The 22,925-nt window shown below is 43.2% G+C and overlaps 1 protein-coding gene across 1 annotated transcript; it reads left to right on the top strand.

The window, feature by feature from the left end:
* The first annotated feature begins 347 nt into the window (after positions 1-347).
* LOC139419067 (phosphatidylcholine:ceramide cholinephosphotransferase 2-like) lies at positions 348-22,907 on the top strand. The gene is made up of 6 exons (XM_071168969.1): positions 348-446; positions 12,890-13,497; positions 13,878-13,995; positions 16,072-16,225; positions 16,678-16,844; positions 22,108-22,907. The coding sequence occupies exons 2-6, from the start codon at positions 13,043-13,045 to the stop codon at positions 22,291-22,293; spliced, it is 1,080 nt and encodes a 359-aa protein (XP_071025070.1). The 5' UTR covers positions 348-446; positions 12,890-13,042; the 3' UTR covers positions 22,294-22,907.
* Positions 22,908-22,925: the final 18 nt, after the last annotated feature.

Genomic DNA, 22,925 nt, shown 5'->3' with positions numbered 1-22,925 from the left:
TATAAATATTTTTAAAAATAAATTGAATTGCAATCAAACATCCAGTTGTATACATTGTAGTCCTAATTCATTATGGAAAGTTAGAAAAAGATTGAAATGCACTTCAAAATGCTAAGCAATATATCTTTGAATGGGTGGGTATTGGAAGGTTGCTTTATCATGTCTACCACCTCTGGTCAGGTGAAACAATTGTCTGCTTGCTATTAAATCATCTTTATACAAAGGAGTGGGCAGGTACGTAAATAAGTGTTGTTTTTGGCGACAGTTTCTGCAGCTGACTGTAGGCTAGGCTGTACAGTAATACAGAGAGGGGTTGGACCACTGTATGTTTGCATATGGGAGGAGCGCACGCTCAAAGACAGAGTTCATTTCAGCCATGTAAACATTAGGAGTTTGATCGCTGAAAGAACAAGGCGCACAACTGGAGAGGATCCCAAGCAAGACAGGTAGGTTGATAAACGATATGCTCTATATAAAATGAATTATAACCAAATGCACGTATGCTAGGCTACTAAATAGCCTAGAGTGAATTGCATCATATGGAATGAATATTACAACGTGTGAAGATAATTATTGTGATCTAGGTTGGTATCGCCAATTTATGTTATGTTGCCAGTAGGTCACGTCATTGTAGTTCGACAACAAAATACGTTTTCTTTCATTCACTGTGTAGCCTATAGTCATGGACAGTTCCAAATAGCCTACTTTCCAAATTAAAACATGATCTTTCCCAATATTAAATTAGCAAGCAAAGATGCCTGAGTGGTGAAAGAATACTAGCCTAAAACTGTGCACGAAATGATGATGTCATGTGAAGATACTTTATTAGGGCCAAGAGAACAGGTTCGTGATCATTCATTGGCAGCATGACGTGGAACAGGAAATACTGTAGACAAGGCACACTTCTACAGGTGATATGTTCTTTTTGAACGTCTAAACTATGCTAACTATACAGTATTTGAATAGAATACGTTTCATGTACAAGCCAATGACGTAGGCTACAGTAGATGTTCAAATGTTTCTTAGTCTAATTACATTACATTAATCCAATACCGGCCCATTTCCAATTGCAGCAGGTCTCTGAAAGTCTGGAAATGGCCTTCCATTGAGTTGCAAGAGACAGAACAGCTCATGGAACCCTTACAATTATAATGACTATTTCCATGGTGGAACCCTCACCTCACCCTGGTGCCCCTTTTAGAACATGGTGGTAAGTGAAGGTGGGGGGTGCTGTGTCCTACTAACTAACCAGGGCTGTTCCTGAAAAGTAAATGTTAAATGTGGAGACCTGCTGCTCAGCACACAGACACACCCCCGCCGCAGCGCCCTGTAATCCTGGAACCCAGGCAGTCTCCATACCCTGAAATTATCCACCAGGCACCCACCCATGTGTGGCTAAGCCACCAGGGTGTAACGGAGTGGTTTCAGCTGACCGGAGACCTGCCCATGTTGGTCTTCTAAGGGGAAGGATAAAGTTACTGCTATGTGCTGCCGGTGAATAATTTTTCCATGTAAAAGAGTAGGAACATGCACATGTTATTTGGTCCTATGTCTTGATGGAAGACAGGCTTGAACTTTACAATGCTAATCAAATCAAACTTTATGTCACATGTGCCGAATACAGTGTAGACCTTACCATGAAATGCTTCCTTACAAGCCCTTAACCGACAGGGCAGTTGAAGAGTTAAGAAAATATTTACCAAATAGACTAAAGTAAATAATATATATTTTTTAAAGTAACACAATAAGAATAACAATAACGAGGCTATATGCAGGTGGTACCAGTTAGTTGAGATAATTTGTACATGTAGGTAGGGGTGAAGTAACTATGCATAGATAATAAACAACAAGTTGCAGCAATGTACAAAAGGGAGGAGGGGGGGGGTCAATGAAAATAGTCTGGTGGCCATTTTATTAAATGTTCAGCAGTCTTATGGTTTGGGGGTAGAAGCTGTTGAGGAGCCTTTTGGTCCTAAACTTGATGATCCGGTACCACTTGCCGTACAGTAACAGAGAAAACAGTCTATAACTTGGGTGACTGGAGTCTGACAATTTTATGGGCTTTCCTCTGACACCGCCAAGTATATAGGTCCTGGACAGTAGGAAGCTTGGCCCCAGTGATATACTGTGCTTTATGCACCACACTACCAGTTCTCTGATGTCCTCCCTATAGGCTGTCTCATCATTGTCGGTGATCAGGCCTACCACTGTTGTGTCGTCAGCAAACTTAATGGTGTTGGAGTCATGTTTGGCCATGCAGTCACGGGTGAACAGGGAATACAGAAGGGGACTAAGTACACACCCCTGAGGGGCCCCAGTCAGGAAGTCCAGGATCCAGTTGCAGAGGGAGGTGTTTAGTCCCAGAGTCCTTAGCTTAGTGATGAACTTCGTGGGCACTATGGTGTTGAACGCTGAGCTGTAGTCAATAAACTGCATTTTCACATAAGTGTTCCTTTTGTCCAGGTGGGAAAGGGTAGTGTGGAGTGCAATTGAGATTGCGCCATCTGTGGATCTGTTGGTGCAGTATGCGAATTGGAGTGGATCTAGGGTGTCTGGGAGGATGCTGTTGATGTGAGCCATGACCAGCCTTTCAAAGCACTTCATGGCTACGGACATGAGTTCTATGGGTCGGTAATCATTTAGGCAGGTTACCTTCGCTTCCTTGGGCACAGGGACTATGGTGGTCTGCATGAAACATGTAGGTATTACAGACTCGGTCAGGGAGAGGTTGAAAATGTCAGTGAAGACACTTGACAGTTGGTCTGCGCATGCTTTGAGTACACGTACTGGTAATCCGTCTGGCCAGCGGCTTTGTGAATGTTGACCTGTTTAAAGGTTTTTTCACATCGGCTACCGAGAGCGTTATCACACAGTCATCCAGAACAGCTGGTGCTCTCGTGCATGCTACTGTGTTGCTTGTCTCGAAGCGAGCATAAAAAGCATTTAGCTCATCTGGTAGGCTCGCGTCTGGGTTTCCCTTTGTTGTCTGTAATAGTTTTCAAGCCCTGCCACATCTGATGAGCGTCAGAGCCAGTGTAGTAGGATTCAATCTTAATCCTGAATTGACGCTTTGCTTGTTTGATGGTTCGTCTGAGGGCATAGCAGGATATTCTTGCGTACAGTCACTGTGGGAACAACGTTATCAATGGACGTATTGATGAAGCCGATGACAGGTTGGGAACTCCTCAATGCCATTGGATGAATCCTGGAACATATTTCAGTCTGTGCTATCAAAACAGTCCTGTAGTGTAGCATCCTTGTCATCTGACCCTTTCCGTATTGAGCGAGTCACTGGTACTTCCTGCTTTCAGAAGGAATCGGAAGGATAGAATTATGGTAAAATTTGCCAAATGGAGGTCGGGGGAGAGCTTTCTATGCGTCTCTATGTGTGGAGTAAAGGTGGTCTAGGATTTTTTTCCCTCTGGTTGCACATGTGACATGCTGGTAAAAATTTGGTAAACGGATTTAAATTGGCCGACCTTCCAATGCTGTTGCCCCTATTGTTGAGTGAGAAGGAGAGGTATCGGAGAAAGAGAGCGATCACTGCAATAAGAAGAAGACTCAATGATTAAGAGCTCAAATCTAAGACATTTGAAGAAGGCAAAGTAAATGTGGAAATGTGGGTTGTTTTTAAAAAGGTCTTATTAACAGACAACAATATGTCAATATTCCTCTGTTAGGCAGTACCTCATATTGATTACTGTGCATTTATCTATTCACTGACTGAACTTGATTTAAATCAACCGCATTGATTGGACAGTGGGAAAGGACATACACTGATTCCTGACCTGCCATCATTCATTCCATTAGTGTGTGCTGTGCCGTAAAGCCTTCACAGTGTATGTAAACCACTGTCTAAAAATGCATAATTAACTGCTCTCTAAACATACATACATATTTTCGAAGCTGCATTTAGCATCATAGTCCACTTAGAGCTCCCCATAAAATGTCTCCTCAAATATGATGATGATTGCTTTCCAAACATTTCTAAACTAAACTGCAAAGCTCTTGAATAGTGTATGTTTCTTTCTCTGTGTGTGTGTGTGTGTGTGTGTGTGTGTGTGTGTGTGTGTGTGTGTGTGTGTGTGTGTGTGTGTGTGTGTGTGTGTGTGCGCGTGTGTGCGTGTGTTTAACTGTGTGTGTTTAACTATCCTCAAGTGGAGACATTTTGCCACTCCCCACAAGGAAAAATGCTATTTTAGGGGTGGTTAGGGTTACAATTCGGGTTAGAATTAAGGTTAGTGTTAGAGGTTACATTGAGGGTTAGGTATAGTTTTAGGGTTAAGGTTAGGGGTTAGGGAAAATAGTATTCTGGATGGGACTCTTCACTATGATGAGCTCTGATCTCCACAGGGCCGAGTCACTTCTGGTACTGACTCTGCTTTATTTTTAACACTCCCTTTGATGGTGAATCTGACTAAATAACTGGACAGCTATCATGTAACATGTCATTATGTGGGGCCCAAAATGGTGGCCGCAGTTTCACGACTCCTCTAGAGTAAAATACAGCTTTCATGGCAACTGGGGTGGCTCCTCTAGAAATAGCTAGTATAGCTAACATGAGTAGAGTGGAGTGCCATCCATTACTCAGTCTGTGAGCATGTGGGATAGGTTTGGCTGCCAGTTTTGCCATCACCACCCATCCCTGTAGACTCAGAGAGAGAACTGGGTGCAGCAGTAGGGACTGCTGGAAAACAGGCTTTGCTGTGCACACAGCTGGGAGGACCAGTGGAAAACTAGCCTGGTGGAGAGGCTATCTGTTGACCTGCAGGTCAGTACACAGTACAGTCATGCGGAGGACACCATTGGAAAGAAATATCTTCAATCTCATCTGAAAAATATTAGTTACAGTAAATACGAATAGAAATAAATTATAGACTTATATCCACACCTTTACTTACTCATAGAAACCCTGTAGCATATTTTAGCCCTTATGATGCTCTCTGCACTGTCTGTAACCTTGAGAGAGCATTGAGGTACCTGCCATTGATTGATAGCCTTGAGTGAAGCATCAAAACATTGAGTATTGGCCTCAGCGCTACAGAAGGAGAGGAGACAGAGAAGGCTTCTTGACAAGGACATGCTGCCTTTGATGTGGTTACTTGTCTATATCATTTACTGATATGGGATTCCTAATAGAGCTTTGTTCAGAGAGCAACAGTCAGGAAGTAGTTATTGGTTTACAGCCATCCTCTCAGAAGTTTGTTACAGAGAAAGCGAAACATCTGTGAGTCAGGAAGGTGGTGTTCTATCCGAAACTTGTTGATTGTGGTGACCCGTGGAATGTTGTCCCACTCCTCGTCAATGGCTGTGCGAACTTGCTGGATATTGGCAGGAACTGGAACACGTTGTCGTACATGTCAATACAGAGGATCCCAAACATGCTCAATGGGTGACATGTCTGGTGAGTGTGCAGGCCATGGAAGAACAGGGACATTTTCAGCTTCCAGGAATTGTGTACAGATCCTTGCGACATGGGGCCATGCGTTATCATGCTGAAACAAGAGGTGATGGTGGTGGATGAATGGCACGACAATGGGCCTCAGGATCTCGTCACGGTATCTCTGTGCGTTCAAATTGCCATCTATAAAACGCAATTGTGTTCATTGTCTGTAGCTTATGCCTGTCCATACCTTAACCCCACCGCCACCACGGGGCACTCTGTTCACAACGTTGACATCAGCAAACCGCTCGCCTATACGACGCCATACACATGATCTGTGGTTGTGAGGCCGGTTGGACATACAATGCCATTTTAGAGAATTTGACTTATGATAGAGAAATGAACATTATCTGGCAACACCTCTGGTAGACATTCTTGCAGTCAGCATGCCAATTGCACACTCTCTCAAACCTTGAAACATGGGTTGTGTGACACAACTGCACATTTTACAGTGACATTGTATTGCCCCCAGCACAAGGTGCACCTGTGTAATGTTTAATCAGCTTTGTGATATTCCACAACTGTCAGGTGGATGGATTATCTTGGCAAAAATAAATGCTCACTAAGAATAGGGTTGAAATAAAAATTTGTGGAAACATTTTTGAGAGAAATAAGCTTTTTGTGCGCATTGAACATTTCTGGGATCTCGGGGCGGTAGGTAGCCTAGTGGTTAGAGCGTTGGACTAGTGACCCAAAGGTTGCAAGATTAAATCACCGAGCTGATAAGGTAAAAATCTGTCAATTCCACCGCTGAACGAGGCAGTTAACCCACTCACTGTTCCTAGGCCGTCATTGAAAATAAGAATTTGTTCTTAACTGACTTGACTAGTTAAATAAAGGTTAAAAAAATAAATTCAGCACAACACGTTGCATTTCTATGTTTTTGTTCAGTATAAGATGCATTTTGGAAGCCGGAGATGCACTCGCACCTTTTTAAAGGCGGCAGAAGTGCAGGAGAATAGAAAAAGGCCATTCCTGAAGTCCTCTCACATCATGAACTGAAAAGAGGTAGAGAGCATGAACAGGCAGAGATTATCCCCATTTCAAGTACATTTTACTGGCATCCTTTTTGGTTCATGTCTCCTGTATTGGAATAGTGGAATACTATACCATGCTGTGTTGCATTCTCTTCCTTTTTACTATACCACTCCGTGTTGTGTCGTGCCTAAGATCAGCCCTTAGCTGTGGTATATTGCTCATGTACCACTTCCCCTCGGGCCTTATTACTTCATAATTTTCTCCTTCAGTGTTGCTGTTGGGGCGATTTTCCCCGGTGAATGAAACCGTGTTTTGTACTGTCGGGTCAATCTGCCTAAGGCAAAGTTACAACACCACCGTACAGTTCTTTAAACAGTACACCAGAAGGCTCAGTTGGAACACCAGGATGCAGCCTATTTCGGGTCAGGTGCAAAGTACTCTACTTTGCTATTCAAATTCCGTGAGTAGCCCTGTCTTCTGAGGGACCTGTTCATATCAGTTTGGAAATTGTATCTAGGGTGGGTAGATAGACAGCATGTGGACTGTGTTGCCCTAACCATTTGGTATTTTATTAGGATCCCCATTAGCCGGTGCAAAAGTAGCAGCTACTCTGCGCAGGGTACACATGAAACATGGCATAATACAGAACATTTAATAGACAAGAACAGTTCAAGGACAGAACTACATCAATTTGAAAACCATACATAAAATTGTGCAGTGCTTCCACCTAGTGGGTAAAATACCTCTAAGAACATGGTCCACCTAAGGAAATATAACATGCCTCTACAGTATATGAAACAACACAATCTATTCCTTTTAACTTAAGAATAAACACAAACACAAGGTAAAGTTCTGAATTATTATTCCTCCATTTCCTGTATCTCCTAACGTCCATGCAAGGTGGACTACACAAGCCAAGTGACATGGTGTTCAGTGAGCAGCTTCTACACTGTAACTACTTGAGGCAGTCTTGCAGAACATATAGTCTATACATGTGAAGCCTGCATTTAAATTCAGTTTCAACATGGTCTGTGAAGTCTGCATATCAATTCAGTTTCAATAAACAACTAAACTTGGAAACATGTATTTAACCAACCATTATTATCACCCCCTTTGAGTCACTAAATCAATCCCAGATATATACACACTAGTTAGTAAGGACCTGGCACCAGGGTTTAACACCTCAGACCTCACGGATGCTTTAAATGGGGTCCCCTTCAACACAAAAGAAACAAGAAAAAGGGCTCAGTCCCAAATAAACTCATGGTCCTGTGTCCAAGAATCTGTGCTTTATTCTGGCGCGCGAATGGAAACCACTAGTCAACGGACCTGTGGCTTTAGGTAAGTCATGGTCCTTTGTTTTGGCTAGTTTGTCCACCTCTGGAAAGTTGACAGTAAACTATATATTACTCCCACATCAAATGAACAATTCTTTATTTTTGTAGCTACAGTTGTTAACTTTTTGAGAGTTTAAGCATGTGGTTGCAATAATATTTTCTCTAATAATTAAAGACAACAGAGAAAAATTAACTTTGAATTTCAGAAGGCGACCCCTTGCTCTGTGTGTGTGTGTGTGTGTGTGTGTGTGTGTGTGTGTGTGTGTGTGTGTGTGTGTGTGTGTGTGTGTGTGTGTGTGTGTGTGTGTGTGTGTGTGTGTGTGTGTGTGTGTGTGTGTGTGCGCGCGCGCGCATCTGGAAGAATGTGATGCAGGAGAGGTGTGTCTGTCGACAAGTTTCAGTCAGTCTCAGGTTACACACACACACACACTTTGCTCTTTGGCCATGTGAATCTCGCAGGTACACTGGAGCCTCCCTATACTAAGACTGTCATCTGTATCTGTGATAGAAGATACCAACTCCGTGATCTCAGTCATCCATCCACCCCCTGGCTGAAGATTTCATTTGTAGTAGGCCTTGGAGTCAGAGGTTATACTTAGCTTAGGACTCTTCAATCAAGCCAGATGCCCTCACTTTGAGAGCTGGATAAGCAATGGGCTGGGCTCTCTTTTCTTAGCTCAAAGAAACCTCAAAGTACAGTGCAGTCGGTGTAATGTGTCTATGCATTGTGTGTGTTTGAACATGTGTGCATGCATGGTATAGAGTGTGTGTGTGTGTGTCTTTTACCTGGATTGGCAGCTGGTACAATGGGATTGTGTGTTCTTGTGCATCGGGACAAAGCCCCTCTGATTGGTGTCCTCCCTTTATGAGAGAGAGTCCATAGGTTCTAAGTCATTCCCACAGACACCTCTCTCTCTCTCTCTCCTCTCTCTCTCCTCCCATCTGTCTACCTCTCTACCTATTCTCTTTCCCTCTCTCTCTCTCTACCCATCTATGTCTACCTCCCTCTGTCTCTCCTTTCCTCTTCTCTCTCTTTGTTTACTTCCTCCTCTCTACCTATTATCTCTCTCTACCTCTCCTCTCTGGCTCTTGTTTCCCTCTTCCTCTCTAATTCTTCCCTCTATATCTCTCGCTCTACCTATTCTCCCTCTCTGCTCTCTCAAGTCTCATACCTAGCCTACAGTACAGTGACAGTCTGTCCAGCCAGCACACTTCATACAGCAACTACATGCAGATGTACTACATGCATCTCCCAACCAATCGCCATTTCCTGTATCTCCTAACATCCATGCAAGGTGGACGACACAAGCCATGTGACATGGTGTACAGTGAGCAGCTTCTACACTGTAACTACTTGAGGCAGTCTTGCAGAACATATAGTCTATACATGTGAAGCCTGCATTTGGACCGCTCCTGGCAGCTGGGGATATAGAGAGGAGGCTGGGTATATAATCTCAGGCAGGGGAGGACAGAAAGAGAACTACGTTGACGTGGCGGAGCTACAAATGGTTTGATCAGCGTTCCAGATCCTCCTTGACAGAAGAACAAACTAGCAGTTCAAATAAAAGCCCCAGGCCTGGGTTCAAATACTATTTGAAATCTTTCAAATACTTTTGAGTGTTTGCTCTAGTCTGCCTGGAATGCCAGGTGGGTGGGGTTTGTAGTTTTTGGACTATTCTATTGGTCCATTAAGCCATGCAAGCTCAATTAACCACAAATAAAGCAATAGGGTTTCAAATAGTATTTGAACTCAGGTCTGAGAAGTAGGCTGTCTGGTGCAAATGTCAGAGTCCCCAAAAGAAGAGCCTTCAAGGAGTAAATGAGCCAGTGCTTCTGGGAAATATCCAACTACAAAAGGTTAAAATAAACACTCACGTCAACACCCTAGAGTAGCCTGCAGTTGTAAACACCATAAAGGGCATTTTGATAAAATAAACATTTAAGCTGATACAGCCAGGAATGACTAGTACAGTAAACTCTATCTCCTTAATTTGCTAATCCTACATATAAAGAGTAGTGGAATCACAGTAAACATCTGGAAGTTTCCACCACCTCCCTGCTCATCATTCTAATCCTACATATAAAGAGTAGTGGAATCACAGTAAACATCTTGAAGTTTCCACCACCTCCCTGCTCATCATTCTAATGAATGTGGTATTTAAAAATGTGGTGTTTAAACCCAAACTATTTAAATCACAGGACAGGAGCTGATAGTTGACGAGTTAGTAATGAAAGGGACATACAGATATAGGATTTTCTAGTTTGATATTTAATTTTATTTCATCTTTATTTAACCATGTTAGCTAGTTGAGAACAAGTTCTCATTTACAACTGCGACCTGGCCAAGATAAAGCAAAGCAGTGCGACATAAACAACGAATAAACAAGCATACAGTCGATAACACAATAGAAAAAAAAGAAAGTCTATATACAGTGTGTGCAAATGGCATGAGGAGGTATGGCAATAAATAGGCCATAGTAGCAAAGTAATTACAATTTAGCAGATTAACACTGGAGTGATAGATGAGCAGATGATGATGATGATGGTGTGTAAGTAGTGATACTGGTGTGCAAAGTAAATAAAAACAATATGGGGATGAGGTAGGTAGATTGGAGGGGCTATTTACAGATGAGCTATGTACAGCTGCAGCAATCGGTTAGCTGCTCAGATAGGTGATGTTTAAAGTTAGTGAGGGAAATGTAAGTCTCCAGCTTCAGCAATTTTTGCAATTCGTTCCAGTCACTGGCAGCAGAGAACTGGAAGGAAAGGCGGCCGAAAGAGGTGTTGGCTTTGGGGATGACCAGTGAGATATACCTGCTGGAGCACGTGCTACGGGTGGGTGTTGTTATCGTGACCAGTGAGCTGAGATAAGGCGGAGCTTTACCTAGCATAGACTTGTAGATGACCTGGAGCCAGTGGGTCTGGCAATGAATATGTAGCGAGGGCCAGCCGACTAGAGCATACAGGTCGCAGTGGTGGGTGGTATAAGGCGCTTTGGTAACAAAACGGATGGCACTGTGATAGACTGCATCCAGAGTAGAGTATTGGAAGCTATTTTGTAGATGACATCGCCAAAGTCGAGGATTGGTAGGATAGTCAGTTTTATTAGTGTAAGTTTCGCGGAGTGAGTGAAGGCTTTGTTGCAAAATTGAAAGATTTTGGATTGGAGATGTTTGATATGAGTCTGGAAGGAGAGTTTACAGTCTAGCCATACACCTAGGTATTTGTAGTTGTCCACGTGTTCTAGGTCAGAACCGTCCAGAGTAGTGATGCTAGTCATGCGGGCAGCGAACGGTTGAAAGCACGTATTTGGTTTTGCCAGAGTTTAAGAGCAGTTGGAGGCCACGGAAGGAGAGTTGTATGGCATTGAAGCTCGTTTGGAGGTTGGTTAACACAGTGTCCAAAGAAGGGCCAGATGTATACAGAATGGTGTCGTCTGCGTAGAGGTGGATCAGGGAATCACCAGCAGCAAGAGCGAGGTCGTTGATATATACAGAGAAAAGAGTTGCCCCGAGAATTGAACCCTGTGGTACCCCTATAGAGACTGCCAGAGGTCCGGACAACAGGCCCTCCGATTTTACACACGTAACTCTAACTGTGAAGTAGTTGGTGAACCAGGCGAGGTAGTCATTTGAGAAACCAAGGCTATTGAGTCTGCCAATACGAATACGGTGATTGACAAAGTTAAAAGCCTTGGCCAGGTCGATGAAGACAGCTGCACAGTACTGTCTTTTATCGATGGCGGTTATGATATCGTTTAGTACCTTGAGCGTGGCTGAGGTGCACCGTGACCGGCTCGGAAACCAGATTGCACAGCGGAGAAGGTACGTTGGGATTCGAAATGGTCAGTGATCTGTTTATTAACTTGGCTTTCAAAGACTTTAAAAGGCAGGGCAGGATGGATATAGGTCTGTAACAGTTTGGGTCTAGAGTGTCACCCCCTTTTGAAGAGGGGGATGACCGCAGCAGCTTTCCAATCTTTAGGGTTCTCGGAAGAAATGAGAGGTTGAACAGACTGGTAATAGGGGTTGCAACAATGGCGGTGGATAATTTTAGAAAGAGAGGGTCCAGATTGTTGTTGGCCGGGGTTGGGGTAGCCAGGAGGAAAGCATGGCCAGCCGTAGAGATATGCTTATTAAAACTTTCGATTATCATGGATTTATTGGTGGTGACCGTGTCACCTAGTCTCAGTGCAGTTGGCAGCTGGGAGGAGGTGCTTTTATTCTCCATGGACTTTATAGTGTCCCAAAACTGGAGTTAGAGCTACAGGATGCAAATTTCTGTTTGAAAAAAGCCTTTGCTTTCCTGACTGACTGTGTGTATTGGTTCCTGACTTCCCTGAACAGTTGCATATCGCGGGGACTATTCGATGCTATTGCAGTCCGCCGCAGGATGTTTTTGTGCTGGTCAAGTGCAGGCAGGAATGGAGTGAACTATGGGCTATATCTGTTCTTAGTTCTACATTTTCTGAAAGGGGCATGCTTATTTAAGATGGTGAGGAAATTACTTTTAATATATAGCAGGATATAGCAGGAAGATAATCCTGCAGCAACAGGACATTTGAATTATTATGTGTATTATATTTAATGGAAATGTTTGTAGGTTTTGATAAATTTTTTTGATGGGCAGAATCAAGTCTGAAACTTCAAATTGGAAATTACAAATTTCAGAAGCCATTTTAAACCTCAAATATACTGCACATTTTAAATGTCCTGCATTGCAGGAATGTTTTCCTGCAACAGAGTGATCAGATTAAGATCCTACATCTGTAGCCTACTAGCATTTCACAATGATAACTTCCTTGACATCTGGTATTATTAATTAGTATCTCAGTTTACAACTGTCCTTTTGCTAATGGAATGGTGGTGGACATTAGTGTACTGTACGGCTGCTTGTTGTTAACTGAAGAATGAGAAGAGGTTGTCATGAGTTTCCAACAGACATGTCTGTCTCCAGCCAAATTGAAGACAATGAGGGAACATTAGCCAGTGATTACCCACAGATAGGCATTCCATCCTTCCATTACGGCTCAAGTCTCTCCAGTGTCTTCTTTCTCCTGCAGGAAACAAGCACACAGTAAAAATCTTTTGAACCAAAATGAAACTGAAATCCTAACCTTGTTCTTCTTCAGGGGGAAGACATCTTTGCCTCAGTCAATCCAAATACAGTAGGCCCAACAACAAGGACTAATTCCTATTTATCCAGGGCCCTCAGAGGCACTAGCTGACTTTGGGTGAACCAGAGAGCTCTTCATTGGTGTGTGGACAGTAGACAGTGTTGGACCATGGCGCTCGTGGACCCGACTGCATCCCATCTGGACCCGGGCATGGATGGTGAGAGCGGGGTCCTCGCCAGTGTCTTTGGGGTCCTCCCTAACGCCAACTGCCCCAAACACGGGCAAAACACTCCGGAGGACACGAAACGATGCCTACGCAAGGTCATCAGGCATCACAGGGACTACGTCAAGATCTCGCTGCCCGACGCCAAGGGCAACCGGCTGCCCACGGAGTGGTGGAAGACAGCCATCGCGTTCTTCTATGCCATCTTCAACCTGGTCCTGACCACCGTGGTCATCACGGTCGTCCACGAGAGGGTCCCGGAGAAGGAGAACAGCCCGCCACTGCCCGATAAGTTCTTTGACTACATCGACCGAGTGAAGTGGGCGTTCACGGTCACCGAGATCAACGGCATGCTCCTGGTGGGAATCTGGGTTATACAGTGGCTTTTCCTCAGATACAAGTAAGAGAACGGTTATCTTGGGATATCTGTGTCACAGGCTATCCCCATGTATGTGAAATTCTAACCAGACTATACAACATTCAGGTTTAACAGTATAAGACAGTGATTGTAGGCTATATGAAGTGCTACGGTATGCTGAACATGACATTTTCATTATTATTATGTCACAGGAGGTTAGTGGCACGTTAATTGGGGAGGTGGAATGGTATCAAATACATCAAACACATGGTTGGATGCCATTCCATTGGCTCCGTTCCAGCCATTATTATGAGCCGTCCTCCCCTCAGCAGCCTCCACTGTTCTATGTCCAAGAGAAATGTTCCACAGCCCTTTTAACAGTGGCCTGTTTGATGACATCATTTATTTCCCTTTGTTTCCAGGTCGATTGCAGGTCGGAGGTTCTTCTTCCTGATTGGCACCCTCTACCTGTACCGCTGCGTCACCATGTACATCACAACCCTTCCTGTACCCGGCAATCACTTCACCTGTGCCCCCAAGGTGTGTGTGTGTGTGTCAGCTGTGGCATGTGAACCACGTCCTGCCGTGATCTCATCCTGGCTCCCTCCAGAACTCATATCGATCTGCCTGCCATGCTCAATAGCTGCTCATAAAAAAGCAATTTTGAATTCGAACCCTGGAGACACAAACATCATCGCATCCGGTCTTGAGTTCGATTGGAAATATATGCCCCAGGGAATTGAGGTTTTCTGGGTATTGTGCTACAGTGATCTGATGGGAGAAAGATGACGACACTGGCGAGTTTAAATGCAATTTCATTGGATAGGTACAATTCTATCCATTAACACAGGCTCATATTAACACTTCCAAACATTTACAATTGAAGTCGGAAGTTTACATACACCTTAGCCAAATACATCTAAACTCAGTTTTTCACAATTCCTGACATTTAATCCTGGTAAGAATTCCCTATTTTAGGTCAGTTAGGATCACCACCACCCACTGGGAATGTGAAATGTCAGAATAATAGTAGAGAGAATGATTTATTTCAGCTTTTATTTCTTTCATCACATTCCCAGTGGGTCAGAAGTTTACATACACTCAATTAGTATTTGATAGCATTGCCTTTAAATTGTTTAACTTCAGGTAGCCTTCCACAAGCTTACCACAATAAGTTGGGTGAATTTTGACCCATTCCTTCTGACAGAGCTGGTGTAACTGAGTCAGGTTTGTTGGCCTCCTTGCTTGCACACACTTTTTCAGTTCTGCCCACAAATGTTCTATAGGATTGAGGTCAGGGCTTTGTGATAGGCACTCCAATACCTTGACTTTGTTGTCCTTAAGCGATTTCGCCACAACTTTGGAAGTATGCTTGGGGTCATTGTCCATTTGGAAGACCCATTTGCAACCAAGCTTTAACTTGAGATGTTGCTTCAATATATCCACATAATCTTCCTCCCTCATGATACCATCTATTTTGTGAAGTGCACCAGTCCCTCCTGCAGCAAAGCACCCCCACAACATGATGCTGCCACCCCCATGCTTTAACATTGGGATGGTGTTCTTCAGCTTGCAAGCATCCCCTTTTCCCTCCAAACATAACGATGGTCAATATGGCCAAACAGTTCTATTTTTGTTTCATCAAACCAGAGGACATTTCTCCATAAAGTACGATCTTTGTCTCCGTGTGCAGTTGCAAACCGCAGTCTGGATTTTTTTACGGCGGTTTTGGAGCAGTGAGCAGCTGCTGAGCAGCCGTTCAGGTTATGTCGATATTGAACTCGTTTTACTGTGGATATAGATAATTTTGTACCTGTTTCCTCCAGCATCTTCATAGGGTCGTTTGCTGTTGTTCTGGGATTGATTTGCACTTTTCGCACAAAGTACGTTCATCTCTAGGAGACAGAACGCGTCTCCTTCCTGAGCGGTATGACGGCTGCTTGGTCCCATGGTGTTTAAACTTGCGTACTATTTGTACAGATGGACATGGTACCATCAGGCGTTTGGAAATTTCTCCCAAGGATGAACCAGACTTGTGGAGGTCTACAATTTTTTTTCTGGGGTCTTGGCTGATTTCTTTTGACTTTCCCATGATGTCAAGCAAAAAGGCACTGAGTTTGAAGGTAGGCCTTGAAATACATCCACAGGTACACATCCAATTGACTCAAATGATGTCAATTAGCCTATCAGAAGCTTCTAAAGCCATGATGTAGTTTTCAGGAATTTCCCAAGCTGTTGAAAGTAGATGTCCTAATTGTTTTAATGACAAACCTAAGTGTATGTAATCTTCCTACTTCAACTGTACGTAATTTAGCAGATGGACTTGTCCAGAGCGATTTACGGTAGCGAGTCCATACTTTTTAATATTTTGTTTGTACTGGTCCCCCGTGGGAATCAAACACACAACCCTGGCATTGCAAGTGCCATGTTCTACCAACTGAGCCACACGGGAACATCGTTTGTGTTGCAGTGATGTTACAATGACGTTCTGTATAATGTTCTTTATTCCTCTAACTGAAGCTGCTTGTATTGTCTGTCAAGCTAATCTCTCTCTCCTATCTCTTTCTCTCTCTCCCCCCCCCCCTTCTCTCTCTCTCCCTCCTATCTCTCTCTCAGCTGTATGGGGACTCTCACGCTAAGATGCAGCGTGTGCTGACGTTGATCTCCGGCGGTGGTCTGTCCATCACCGGCTCCCACCTCATGTGTGGTGACTTCCTCTACAGTGGACACACCGTCATGCTAACCCTCACCTACCTGTTTATTAAAGAGTGTGAGTGCTGGATAAAATACCACACACACACACATCTAAATACTGTTCATTATTGATAACTAACAAGTATATCATATTCTCATCTAGGTTAGATTATCTGTTAGGGCAAACAAGGTCCCATAGCTACGGCATCATGATCTCTGAACATTTTCCGGATTATGTAGTAATGTTACCGGGCAGATATACATTTGGTTGATGGAGGGACATTTTCCAGGTGTGGCCTGATCCTCTATTACAGTGTTTCCCAAACCCTATCTATTACCTTCCCTCCTGTGTGGGACTTGTTCAAGAGGATGCAACGTCTGACCTTACTGACGACATACACAACCCCCTGTGTGTGTCTGTCTCCCCCCTTCTCTGCTCCAGACTCATGTGTTTATATGGCCATCCACTTAACATTGACCAGGTTAATGAAATGAAAGGACCTCCTGTGTGTGTTTTGTCTCGTCCAGACTCCCCGCGGACGTTCTGGTGGTACCACCTGATGTGCTGGCTGCTGGCTGCTGTGGGAGTGGTGTGTATTCTGGTGGCCCACGAACACTACAGTGTGGATGTGGTGGTGGCCTACTTCATCACCTCACGCCTCTTCTGGTGGTACCACACCATGGCCAACGTCCAGGTGACATGCTGACACTGTAGGATCTAGAATGATGCTGATACTAGATATAGTAATGGGGTGGCAGGTAGCCTAGGGGTTAAGAGGGGTAGGCCAGTAACTAAAAGGTTGCTGGTTGGAATACCCAATGTGAAAATCTGTCTGTGTCCTTAAACAAGCCATTTAACCCTAATTTGCTCCAGTGGCTTCGTACTACTTTGGCTGATCCTGCAAAACAACACATTTCACTGCACCTATCTGGTGTATGTGACAGTGAAACATCTTAAAAATAAATGACACATTCTCTTCTGGTCATCCAGGTGAGATATTGATCAGTCGGCTGCTGAGGGGAGGACGGCTCATAATAATGGTTGGAACGGAACAAATGGAATCCCCTATTCTAGATCACCTATCCACCTATTCCGCTCCAGCCATTACCACGAGCCCGTCCTCCCCAATTAAGGTGCCACCAACCTCCTGTGATGTAGATAGAGTAATCGTTTCTCTTCTGGTGGTACCACACCATGGCCAACGTCCAGGTGACATGATACTGTCATGTAGTAGAAGCAGATAGATAATACAGCAGATGGACAGAGATGATAAAGTAGATTCTTGATGATACTGCAGATGGACTGATAACTATCCAGCAGAAACGGCTTACCAGGCTTCAGAACCTTCAAACTCAAATCTGGACCTCGAAACCAGCTCCACTGCATTTTTTTCATTGTTCCCCAAAAATCAGGGACTGATTTAGACCTGGGACACCGGGTGTGTGCAATTAATTATCAGGTGGAACAGAAAACCAGCAGGCTGTCGTCGGGTCAGAGTTGAATACTGCTGCATTAGAATCTTCTTTACAATATTAATTTAATTACACCCACCAGTGAGAATGAGACAAAGTAGAAAAAGTGTCCCTTTTTGACAAGCAGCTTGTTCAGTCTCTACTGCTTTCTCTGTAGACCTCTTGGTGGATGAGCAAGAAAACACTGACAATACAGCAGTTTAAAAGGCCCAGTGCAGTCAAAAACTTGATTTACCTGTGTTTTATGTATATTGTGACACAGAGGTTGGAATAATATGTGAAATTATGATAATGCCATTGTAATGTAAGAGCTGTTTGAAAAGGCAGGCTGAAATTTCAGACAATTTTAGTGGGATGAAGTTTTTGCCTGCCTGGTGAAATCACCAGGTGATAAGTTAATAGACCAATAAGAAATGGTTCCAAACCAAAAGTCCCCACAAGAATAGTAAACAAACAATAATTTGACCAACTGGGGACATGATGTTAGTCCCCACGAGGTCAAATGCTATTTCTAGGGGGTTTAGGGTTACGGTTTGAATTAGTGTTAGGGTTAGAATTACGTTAAGGGTTTGGGTAAGGAGCTAGGGTTAGTTTTAGGGTTAGGAGCTAGGGTTAGTTTTAGGGTTATGAGCTAGGTTTAGTTTTAGGGTTATGAGCTAGGTTTAGGGTAAGAGTACGGGTTAGGGAAAATAGGGATTTTAATGGGACTGAATTGTGTGTCCCACAAGGTTAGCTGTGTGTGTGTGTGTGTGTGTGTGCACGTGCAATGCCAGAAGCACTCGCATACACTTCTGAACCACCTACCACAGTGTTTACACGACTGAGTACACCCTCATCCTCATCCATTAGGCCTGGCTAGGATCATGATAGATGGCTCTACCCACCCTGTGAGATTCACCTCAAAAGACGACCGCTTTCTGCATGTTTACATAATGATTAACCTAATGTTAACGTAATGACCTTCATGTTTCAGGGAAATGTTGTGTAAACCTCCCATAGTTCTGTGAATTACAAGTGTGAACGTTTGTTTGAGAGCAGTGTCATCACAACGTGTAGGTTATAGAAGTGCTATAATGTGTTGGCATGGTGTTACTCCCTCTGCTGGTCAAAACTAAGACTGCCATCATAATAGGGCCTGGCATTTACTATTACAGCTCCTTCCCTTGTAGTTGTGTCAATTGCCTGACTGTCAACAATTTCATTGATTATTGAATTGCACAAAATTAGATGTTCTACATATCCATATTACTACTATTGATAAATGTTTATGCCAAAGTCTACAATTGTTTTTGGCTGGTGTCACGGTGCTGACTCTTGCCCTTTCGCCTGCAGCAAAAGCCTCTACCCCGTCCTCTGGCTAGGCAGAGTACTTTAGGATTTTAGTCACTTCGACCCTACCAACCCTTCTATGTATTCGTAATGGCCCTTCGCGTGAGTTGAGTTTGTTCCTTTGTTCACGTTGTCACTCCCTTATTTCCTGGTCTAGTGTGGGGCCTTGGATAGATGAGGACTTTATTACTTTATGTTTATAGACTCTTCCTATACTCCCTTACCTTGTGTCTTCCTCTTTTATATATCAATACCTAATAACTTATTTTCTGTTAGTTATTATGCTCGTCAGCTAGTAGTCACTTGGAAACTAGTATCGTTATATGTATTGACTTTTCCAAAGATACAGTGCCAAGAATCAACAACAAGTGGGACACAATCATGAAGTGGAACGACATTTATTGGATATTTCAAACTTTTTTAACAAATCAAAAACGGAAAAATTGGGCGTGCAAAATTATTCAGCCCCTTTACTTTCAGTGCAGCAAACTCTCTCCAGAAGTTCAGTGAGGATCTCTGAATGATCCAATGTTGACCTAAATGACTAATGATGATAAATACAATCCACCTGTGTGTAATCAAGTCTCCGTATAAATGCACCTGCACTGTGATAGTCTCAGAGGTCCGTTAAAAGCGCAGAGAGCATCATGAAGAACAAGGAACACACCAGGCAGGTCCGAGATACTGTTGTGAAGAAGTTTAAAGCCGGATATGGATACAAAAAGATTTCCCAAGCTTTAAACATCCCAAGGAGCACTGTGCAAGCGATCATATTGAAATGGAAGGAGTATCAGACCACTGCAAATCTACCAAGACCTGGCCGTCCCTCTAAACTTTCAGCTCATCATTGTTTTTGATTTGTTTGAAATATCCAATAAATGTCGTTCCACTTCATGATTGTGTCCCACTTGTTGTTGATTCTTCACAAAAAAATACAGTTTTATATCTTTGTTTGAAGCCTGAAATGTGGCAAAAGGTCGCAAAGTTCAAGGGGGCCGAATACTTTCGCAAGGCACTGTATATTATTGTCCACACAATGAAATATTCTTTAGAGCAATCACTTTAACCTATAACCAGGGTCACTTTCTGTTCAGTGAGTGTCAAAGGCGTTTGCTCTCCAGATCGTTCATCTGGCCTAGTTGTCAAAGTTTCAAGCTTTTATTAAGTCACTCTGTTTTTTGTCTTATACACGTTATTACAATTCAATGGTTCTACAGTCCCAATACATCAATAATGCTCAATCAATCCTTAATGCGCTATACTATGCCAGATAATATTGCAAATGTAAATCGCTTAACACACTTCTTATAACTCTTAAACAAAGCAAACACCCATATATTTACCTTGAAGCTCTATTCCCTTAGTCCTTCCCGAAACTGCTCTTTATAAGAGTAGTAATAGTTTTGCAGCCTCTGCTGTTTATAATACTATAATGTTCTTATTTAGTCCGAATTTCCTATGGTTACACTATTTACTAACTACTGTTTAGATATTGATTCCCTTTTATCGACCCTTGGCTACTACGAGGCTTACTTATTGCTGGGCTTTTTCAATCTTGCCAAACTGCAATTGTCACTGACACACCAAAGATGGAACTTGTTGCTCCCAAGAGTTCTCTACGCCTCGCGCTGTTGAGGGGTGAAGTTCTCTCTTTCACAACCTTGTTCTCTTATTATTTTTATGTGGTGTGAGCTTCCAGTGTACAACACAATTCTTAAGATATACCAGTCAATAGTTTGCTCGTGCCTTGATGTCAAAGTAGTCAATACAAACAGAGTATAGTAAAGGTAATTTACCTTGTCTGATGATTCTCTATGATGTCCAAATCATATGGGTAGAGGATCATGGCTAGGCACTGATCTCTCCTCCTTTTATACCTCTTTTAGACACTCAGTTTGGGGGAAGATGTTCGGGAGTGCAATCTATCTTAACACAGGGTGCCATTACATTATGTCCTTGCCACTTTTCTTTGCCGCGTGCTCAAGATTATGTAGCACTTAGTCCAATGTTAGTTCCTTCAGCACTGATGCCCATAAAGTATTCTTCCGTTGGGGCGTTGGTTTGGTAGGTCTGTTCATACCACTCCTCCTCAGTCTTCCTGTAGGTTGGTTCTCGTTTAATGCTCAGTACTTGTAGTTCCTGTGCATTTGGCTCCCTCTGCTGGTCGCATGCTGTTGTGGCAGTTTCTTATTTTATTCCCCAGTCAATAGTTGGTCTTAGAGCCCATAAATGTGGCTCTGGATCTGGACCGGCCACTGAGGGAGGGGTCTGATCTTTTTGGGCTTTTGCCACACTGGGTAGTAGCCTAGCGGTTAATAGGTTGGACCAGTAACTGAAAGGTGTTGCTGGTTCCATTCCCCTAGCTGACTAGGTGAAATCTGTTGATGTGCCCTTTGTGCAAGGCACTTAACCCTAATTGCTCCTGTAAGTTACTCTTAATAAGAGCATCTGCTAAAAGACAAAAAAAATAAAAAGAGGACTATTTATTCTTCAGTAAGGCTCTTGTCTTTGTTTGTTGTGCTAATACTCCCGAGTGGTGCAGCGGTCTAAGGCACTGCATCTCAGTGCAAGAGGCGTCACTACAGTCCCTGGTTCGATTCCAGGCTGTATCACATCCGGCCGTGATTTGGAGTCCCATGGGGCGGCGCACAATTGGCCCAAAGTTGGCCGGGGTAGTCTGTCATTGTAAATAAGAATTTGTTTTTAACTGACCACCACAGTCATCCTCTGCACCTCCATGATGGTGGCCTCTGTGAACGTCAGGCTGCCTTTATCAGTGAGAGACGGGACCCTGTCTGGGCCCACCACTGCATCGATCTCCGCCTGCACCCTCTCTGTGGTGTGAATGGGTACAAATGACATGGAAAACATTATTACAAAGCAACGAGCATTGGGAAACAGGACACTGGATATGTTACACATAGCATTATGATTGGGTACTGTACTTCATCATGCTTCAACAAGGAGTTCTCTTTAGGCTCCATTGAACTGGTCCTCCACACCCCTCTTTCTGATGTAGTACCTTGGATATCTGGATACACAACCATGTAGAGCATCATCCACAGCACTGTGTTGGTGGTGGTATCAGTACCAGCAATTGAAGTCTCCTATGATGTAATGCTCACGTTTAAGTTGTCTGTTGTTTTTTGTTGACAGGCCCTGCGGTGCTCGCCCAACAACTACCTCACCAACACCTGGTGGAACCCCGTGTTCAACTTCTTTGAGAGGAACGTGCAGACCCAGGTGCCCTGCTCCTTCTGCTGGCCAATCACCTGGCCCCCTGCCTGCCTTAAGAACTCCTGTAAGAAGTACAGTGCAGTGCAGAGCCTGCGGGAGGAGTAGGGAGAAGGGACTCCACCCCAGCTCAGGGTCCTTTGAACACCCCAACCTATTTTGTATTCGTGCAGTATTTATGCTCTATTAGGTGATTTCAAGTATTATGTGAAGGATAGTTGAAGTTTGTGAGGAAATGGTCATATAGGGAAAGTATGTGAGAAGAATAACATAGTCCACATTGGGTCCTTGTGTACTTCACCACTACAATGTATGTTATTTATGAGGTCAGTTTATTTGAAAATGTTCTTTATTCTTGTGAATGTTACTGTAACAAACTCAACTGAAGTCAACATGTTGCGATGTCATGCAGCGCTTTGCCACTGGCTTGCAGCTTTACTCAAAACTCCAACATAAAAATTGAATTTTATAGAGCTATACATTATTACGTTTACATCAATTAGATTTAATGAATATTAAGTACTTTAAAAATATACTTTCCAAAATGTGCCTTTAAATACAAATGCATGCAATTTTAAATTGCAAACTTTAAGATGTTTGTTTTCAATGTTTTATATTGTGTATTAATTTAATTTGCATTTAGTCTTTAGTCTCATATGATTGTGTGTCCTAATGTACCATAATTTATACCTTCATAATAAAAAAAGAACACGTTGACTTCAGTTTTGTCCAAAGTGCAG

The sequence above is a fragment of the Oncorhynchus clarkii genome, chromosome 10, assembly GCF_045791955.1.
Source record: "Oncorhynchus clarkii lewisi isolate Uvic-CL-2024 chromosome 10, UVic_Ocla_1.0, whole genome shotgun sequence".
Lineage (NCBI taxonomy): Eukaryota > Metazoa > Chordata > Actinopteri > Salmoniformes > Salmonidae > Oncorhynchus > Oncorhynchus clarkii.
The sequence above is the reverse complement of the archived record's forward strand: the minus strand, read 5'-3'. Positions and strand labels throughout refer to the sequence as shown.